The 8523-nt window shown below is 36.7% G+C and overlaps 1 protein-coding gene across 1 annotated transcript in view; it reads left to right on the forward strand.

The window, feature by feature from the left end:
• CERS3 (ceramide synthase 3) overlaps window positions 1-8523 on the forward strand; it is a 91894-nt gene that overhangs the window by 31261 nt on the left and 52110 nt on the right. Inside the window, exon 4 of the mRNA XM_081831886.1 lies at window positions 7219-7336. Within this exon, the coding sequence (XP_081688012.1) occupies window positions 7219-7336 (118 nt within the window). The remainder of the gene's footprint in view (window positions 1-7218; window positions 7337-8523) is intronic.

Raw genomic sequence — 8523 nt, forward strand, 5'->3', positions numbered from 1 at the left:
AGGGGTGGACAAACCATGAGAGATGATGGACTCTGAAAAACAAACTGAGGGTTCTAGAGGGGAGGGGGGTGGGAGGATGGGTTAGCCTGGTGGTGGGTATTGAGGAGGGCACATTCTGCATGGAGCACTGGGTGTTATGCACAAACAATGAATCATGGAACACTTCATCTAGAACTAATGATGTAGTGCATGGGGATTAACATAAGAATAAAAAACAAAAAAAAAAACAACAAAAAAAAAGAAGATAGAGCTTTTGTTAGAACTGGAGAAAGAATAGAGTCATATCATTATTTTTTTAAATCAGCTTTAGGGGTGCCTGGGTAATGCAGTAGGTTAAGCTTCCAACTCTTGGAATCTCAGGGTCTTGAGATCTTATGATCTCAAGGTCATGAGCTCAAGCCCTGCGTTGGGCTCCAAGCTCAGCATGGACTCTGCTTAGGTTTCTCTCTCCCTCTCTCTTTGCCTGCCCCCCTGTCCCCACCTTGTGCACTCTCTCTCTTTCTCTCTAAAATAAATAAGCAAATCTTCTAAAAAATCAGCTTTATTGAGGTATGATTTACATACAATAAAGTTCACCCAAAATTTAATGCATTTTGACAACTATACAGTGGTGTAACCATCACCACAATTATGATGTAGAAGATTTCCATCAGCTGAGAAACTCTCCTGTACCCTGTATGGTTCATCCTCTCCCTACCTACCAGCTCTTTGAAATCACTGATATGCTTTCTGTCAGCCTAATTTGCCTTTTTGATTTCTACAAATGGAATCATTAGATCACAGTCTTTTGTGTCTGGCTTCTTTCACTTAACATAATACATTGGAGATTGTTTTCATGTAGTTGTATGTATCCGTGATTCCTTGTCATTGCTGGGTAGTCTTTCAACATATTGACATACCACAATTTATTTATGTTTAGTTGTTGGAAATTTGGATTGTTTACAGTTTTTAGCTATTATGAATAAAGCTGCTATGAATATTTGAGTACAAGAATTTGTATGGACACATGCTTTTATTTCCCTTGGTAAATTGCTGAAGTGTTTGCTCTTCAAAAGACATTGTTAATGTATGCATACCCATACAATGAATTATTATTCAGTAATAAAAAGGAATGCACTCCAAATACATCCAAAAACATGAATGGACCTCAAAAACATTAAGCTAGTGAAAGGAGCCAGACACAAGCAACCACCTATTATTGTATGATTCCATTATATTAAATATCCTAAAAAGACAAAGCTATAAGGACAGAAAATAGGTTAGTGATTGCCTGGGGCAGGGGTGGGAGGGAACGGAATTAACAGTAAATATGCATGAGGGATTATATTGGAATGATGAAAATCTTCTAAAGTTGATTTGTGGTGATGATTCTACAACTTAGGTAATTTTACTTAAAAAAAAATCACTGAATAGTATACTTGGAAAAGGTGAATTATATGCTATGCAAAAATGCCTATGTGGTTATTTTTAAAAATATAAATAAAATAAAAATACAAACCACAGACTGGGAGAAAATATATTATATGCAAAACATATATCTGATGAGGGACTTAAATTCAGAATAAATAAAGAACTCTTTAACTCAATAATAAACAAAGAAATAACTTGATTTTTAAAATGGGCAAAAGACTTGAATAGATAATTCACCAAAAATTTACAAATGGCAAGTAAACACATGAAAAGGTGTCCAACATCATTAGTCATTAGCAAAATGCAAATTAAAACCACTACACCCTGGAAATTAACAAAAATGTCAGAGTAAGGACCTCCAAAAATTCTCTCTTCCCTAAAAGCAATCAGAAAACTAGCAAAAATTGTCAAAATCAACTTTTCAGAATTCAGAATTAACCAAAGGTTAGCAGCAATTCAGGGATTGTTATTTAAGAAAAACAGCTGACTCTTGGAAAGAAGAACAAGCTTTGTGACTTTTTTTTTTTTAAGATTTTATTTATTTTTTGACAGAGAGAAACACAGCAAAAGAGGGAACACAAGCAGGGGGAGCGGGAGAGGGAGAAGCAGGCTTCCTGCCGAGCAGGGAGCCTGATGTGGGGCTCGATCCCAGGACCCTGGGATCATGACCTGAGCCGAAGGCAGACGCTTAACCGTCTGAGCCACCCAGGCACCCCGCTTTGTGACATTTTAACTTGCCCTATTCCTATCCTGCCCTGTCCACCTCTGTGATAGCCTTGAAAACCCAATAGCCCGTAATTTCAGTGGAAACCAGTATCCTGGCAGCCACTGAAGGGAGCAGAACAGAGCATCACTACTAGGGAAATAACATTATCTGACCTCTCTTGTGGTTCCCTAGAAGGCAGTCATTCTAAGTCTGTCTTTATTTGACCTGAGTCAGAAAAGCCTTTTCCCTGAAGGTGCTTGTCTAAAACAAGTAGAGGCAATTGACTAACTTTGGAACTACCTGAGGTTGTTAATAACAATTGGGGCAAACAATAGACTAACCAAAACACTTAAAAAGAAAAACTGGAAAATAAGATGTCTACAGCAGACTTTGAAAAGCTCAGACATATTCTTGGAAACCAGAGGACACTTGAATTTGTAGAGCTTTGGGTATGCCCAGGGCTCTCCACATGCCCAGAAAAGATATGAGAAGGCCCTTAGCTCTCACCTCTAGATGATCTTGAGGCTCTGAGCAAAGAAGTGAAAGCTAAGGCAAAGTTGGCAACTGCCTAGCTGAGTGTTGAAGGTGTGCCCCAAAATGTATGCAGAGCTCCTTGGCAAAGACTGGGAGATTTATTGGTTCCAGGCATTTAAGGAAATCTCTGTCTAGTCATTAGGTGACAGTTAAGCTAATCCAGTAGAGACTCCAGTGCCCAAATATGACAGAGAATACAGACTTCATAGATCATTTCAAACAAGGAATGAAACAAACAAATGGACAATGATAACAAACCACAAAACCAACAAACTCTGAGAGGGATAATCCGTTTTCCAGAGTTGCCACATTATATTATTAAACATGTCCAATTTTCAACACAATTATAAGGCATGTAAAGAAACAAGAAAATACAAGGAAAAAGTAATCCCCTTTTTGTAAGTAAAATGTCCCTTACAAAACCTAGATGTTAGCCTTATAAGATAAAGACTTTATTATTTTTAATTAATTAATTCATTTATTATTATTATCACTATTGTTATCATTTAGAGAGAGAGTGTGTGAGCAGGAAAGGTGCAAAGGGAGAGGGAGAAAGAGAGAATCCCAAGCAGACTCCATGCACAGCATGGCCCTATGCTGGGCTCAATCTCACAACCCTGAGATCATGACCCAAGCTGAAATAAAGAATTGGACACTTAAGTGACTGAGCCACCTAGGTGTCCCTAGATAATGACTTTAAATCAGCTATTTTAAACATGTTCAAAGAACTAGAGAAAAGCATGTTTAAGACCTAAAGGAAAGAATGAGAACAATGTCTCACCAAATCAAGACTATAAAAAGATTGTAATTAGACATATAGGCATATATAGGGATGATTTTTAAAATTTTGAAATTATAGAAAATATTATCTTAATAAAAATTTGGAACTTAAAAAAAAAGAAAGAAATTATAAAAGAAATCAAAGAGAAATTTTGGAGTTGTAAAGTACAGTGACTCATGACAAACTCACTAAAGGTGCCCAACAGCATATTTGAGCAAGTAGAAGAGTTAGCAGTCTGAGGAAGAGAAAAAAAAAGTAAAAAAAGAATGAAAGAAAACAAAGAGCCTGAGAGACCTGTGGTATAGCATGAAGCCTAACAACATATGCATAATGGGAGTTCCAGAAGAAGAGGAGAAAATGAGTAGGATAGAAAGTACTTGAAGAAATACATGGCCAGAAATGTACTCAAATTTGATGACAAACATTAATCTACACATCCAAGAAGCTAAACAAATTCCAAGTAGGATAAATTTAAAGATCCACACCTAGATGCATCACAAAGTGTTCAAAGACAAAAACAACAAATCTTGAAAGCTAGAGAGAAGCATCTATCACATATAAGAGACCTTCAATAAGATTAAGAGTTGATTTCTTATCAGCAATCATAGAGGCCAAAGGTAGTGGGAAGACATATAAAAAGTGCTTAAAAAAAAAGGGACGCCTGGGTGGCTCAGTCGTTGGGTGTCTGCCTTTGGCTCGGGTCATGGTCTCGGGGTCCTGGGATGGAGTCCCACGTCGCGCTCCTTGCTCAGTGAGGAGCCTGCTTCTCCCTCTCCCTCTGCTGCTCCCTCTGCTTGTGCTCTCTCTCTCTCTCTGACAAATAAATAAAAATCTTAAAAAAAAAAAACAAAAACCTGTCAACTTGAGAAAAACTATCTTTTAAAATGAAAGAGAAATTAAGACATTTCCTGATGAACAAAAACTGAAAGAATTTGTTGCTTCCAGAGCCATCCCACAAGAATATTAAAGGAAATCCTTCAGACTGAAATTAGAGGACACAAGACAATAACTTGAATCCATATGAAGAAATAAAAAGCACCACCAGTAAAGTCACCTACATAAGAAATAAAAAGAAAGTATACACACAGTTTTTGTTTGTAACACATTTTTTCTCCTATCTGATTTAAAAGCCAACTACATCAAACAGTAATCATAAATCTGTGTTGATGAAAACATAATTTATAAATATATGAGTTGTATGATTAATAGGACAGAAAGGGGAGGTAATGAAGTTTTTGTATATTGCTGATATTATTTTGGTATTAATCTGAACTAGGATGTTATGAATGAAGATGTTAATTATAATACTTAGTTAACCACTAAGAAAATTATTTTAAAAGAAGAATATTTTGGGGCACCTGGGTACCTCAGTCAGTTGAGCATCTAACTCTTGATTTTGGCTCAGGTCATGATCTCATGAGATCAAGCCCTTAGGCTCCATGCTTAGTGTGGGGAGTCTGATTGAGATTCCTTCACTTTCTCCCTCTCCCCCTGCCCCTCCTCCTGCTGGTGCTCTCTCTGTCTCTCTAAAATAAATAAATAAATCTTTAAAAAGAAAGGTAAAAGAAGAATATTTTAAGGAAGAGAGAGAATTAAAAAGCTACACTAGACAATATCTCTTTAACACAAAAGAAGGTAACTTATTGAAGAATAGAGGAATAACAAAGACATAAGATATATAGAAAACAAATAACAAAATAGCAGACATAAATCCTATTTTATCAGTAATTAAATGTAATTTTCATGAATGTAAATAGATTAAATATTCCAACTGAAAGGCATAGATAGGAGAGATGGATACAAATACATGATCTGGGGTGCCTGGGTGGCTCAGTTGGTTAAGTGTCTGACTTTTGATTTTGGTTCAGGTGAAAATCTCAGGGTTGTGAGATCAAGCCCTGCATCAGGCTCCGTGCTCAGCACAGAGTCTGCTTGTCCTTCTCCCTCTGCTCCTTCCTTCCCCCACTCTCTCTCAAATAAATAAATAAAATATTTAAAAAAATACATGATCCAACTATATGCTTTCTATAAGAAACACACTTGAGGTTCAAAGACATAAATAGGTTGACAGTAAAAGTATGGGAAAAGATATACCAAGCAAACGGTAACCAAAAAAGAACCGGAGTGGCTATATACTAATGCCAGGCAATTTAGACGTTCATAGACTTTTAAACTGTTACTGGAAATGAGAACATTTTATAATATAAAAGGGTAAATCTATCAAGATGATATAATAATTATAAACATATATGTACCTAACAACAAAGCTCCAAAATGCATGAAGCAAAAACTGACAGAATTGAAGGGAGAAATAGACAACTCAACAAATAGTTGTAGATGTGAATATCTCACTTTTAGTAATGGATACTTAGGGGGGATTAATAAGGAAATAGAAGACTTGATCAGCACATAACAGTCATCTTTAGAACATAGCACCCAATGACAACAGAAGACACATTCTTCTCATATGCACAAGGAACATTCTCCAGGACAGACCATATGTTAGGCCATAAGACAAGTCTCAATTAGCATAAAGAAATGGAAATCATACCAAGTGTGTTTTCCAATCACAATGAAATGAATTTAAAATTCAGTAACACACAGAAATTGGGAAATGAGCAAATATGTGGCAATTGAACAGCATACTTCTAAATAACCAATGGGTCAGAGGAGTAATCACCGTAAATTAGAAAATACTTTGAGATGAATGACAAAGAAAACACAATATCAAAACTTATGAGATACAGCCACATAGTGCTCAGAAGGAAATTTAGAGCGTCAAACACCTATATTAAAAAAGAAGATCTCAAATCAATAAACTTCTACCTTCAGAAAAGAAGAAAAAAGAGCAAACTAAACTTCTAGCAAGCAGAAGTTAGGAAATAATAAAGATTAGAGTGGAAATTCAATGAAAACCAGGACACACCCAGTAAAATCCTGAGATTAAAAGGACTGGTAATACCAAGTGTTGGCAGGGATATGGAGTAACTGGAACTCTGGCCCATTACTTGCAGGAATGCAAAGTGGTGCCACCACCTGGAAAACAGTTTGCCAGTTTCTTATAAAGTTAAATGTATACTTGTTATACCACCTACCAATCCCACTCCTCGATATTTACCCAAGAGTCAGGCCATTTTTCTCATTAGTTAGAACTTCAAATAGGAACATAGTAATTCTATAAGACAATGATCACCAAGTAAAAATTTCTTTTTATTTCTTTTTCTAATTTTTTTATTTTTTAAAGATTTTATTTATTTGATAGAGAGAGACACAGTGAGAGAGGGAAAACAAGCAGGGGGAGTGGAAGAGGGAGAAGCAGGTTTCCCGCCGAGCAGGGAGCCCAATGCGGGGCTCGATCCCAGGACCCTGAGATCATGATCTGAGCCGAAGGCAGACGCTTAACGACTGAGCCACCCAGGCGCCCCACCAAGTAAAACTTTCAATAACAAAATTATTATTCATTTGAATCCCTTGGAGTCTTAAAATGAAACTCTAAGTGGAATGGCTTATCCCAATTCTGGGATCTCATATATAAATATATTTGGATTTACATAAGTGAATTTTTAATGGTACAAGTATTTTATTTTTTTAACGTATTGCTTGTATAAAGGGTCTCAAAATTTGCTCTCCTTGAATTTCTTTGCAAGGCAGAGGTTAGCTGTAGGTAGCCCAAGGACAACATGACCCAATGGCTGATCCTTCATTTGGAATCTAAAGTAAGGCTTGAGTTTTCTGGTGTCATTTTGGGTTCATTCTCAGATTTTGGACTTTCTTTCATATTTTGTAGGTTTATTGCTACGCCTCTAGCAAAATCATTTGGCATTAAAGAGGAAGTTCGAAAGAAGATTATACCAAATACCGTCTTAGAGAATTTTTTCAAATATTCCACAAGGCAACCATCTCAAGTAAGTACAAGTTCTTTGTTTGGGGATTAAAAAAAAAATCTCCTTTCTTAATGTTTCAGTCACCTGTGGCTTACCTCATCTGTTCAAGATATCCGTTCCAGTTGGCCATCAAATGATTTGACTCATTTGGATTTTTTTCCTCTATTGACAGGTTATACAGCATTCCAAGCATAGTATAAAATGATACAGAAATATTATAAAATGACCAATATTCATAGTTGAACTATTGTGTTCAACTATAGTGTTTAACAGTAATAATCAATGCCATAATATGGGTAGAAAGATCAAAATTAAATTTCAGAGGGTAGGATATGTACAAAGTACCCTAATCACTAAAGACCACTGACAGTTACAGCAGAGTAGCCCATATCTAACACTTCTGATGACTGTGGCATCATTGATATATATTACACACTTTAGGAAATTGTTCATGGGGGTGGCTGTCGTGAGTAGACCATTTCATTTTATCCAAGTCCTCCACATGTTTAAAAATGCACCATGCTCCTGCCCACTCCCCAGGAAAGTCAGAGTTCTCTCTACAATACAAGATGCACTTCATGAAATGGTGTAGTGCAAGGAATGTTTACATAACCCAAAAAAGGTTGTCTTAAAAGGTCGTTTGTTTTTTTTTTAAGATTTTATTTATTTGTCAGAGAGAAAGAAAGAGAGCACAAGCAGGGGAAGCGGCAGGCATAGGGAGAAGCAGGCTTGCCACTGAGCAGGGAGCCCAATGCAGGACTCTGGGATCATGACCTGAGCCAAAGGCAGACGCTTAACCGACTGAGCCACCCAGGCGCCCCCACAAAAAAAGGTTTTAATCCAATAGTTGTAAAAAAAGATGGCACCTAGGCCGGTCTAGTTTCATTTTCACCATAGTTAAAATGAGAGATGAAATAAAAACTCTCTGATGAATACAGACGGTGATCACTAGTCATTTTTTTCTGCATATGTTAATTTTTTAATGAAATTTACATGTGACTTATTTTTCTTTCTTTCTTTTTATTATGTTATGTTAGTCACCATACAGTACATCATTAGTTTTTGATGTAGTGTTCCCTGATTCATTGTTTGTGCATAACACTCAGTGCTCTGTTCAATATGTGCCCTCTTTAACACCCATCACCAGGCTAACCCATCCCCCCACCCCCCTCCCCTCTAGAACCCTCAGTTTGTTTCTCAGTGTCCAT

Source organism: Leptonychotes weddellii, chromosome 9 (assembly GCF_054177405.1).
Source record: "Leptonychotes weddellii isolate Sample4059 chromosome 9, ASM5417740v2, whole genome shotgun sequence".
NCBI lineage: Eukaryota > Metazoa > Chordata > Mammalia > Carnivora > Phocidae > Leptonychotes > Leptonychotes weddellii.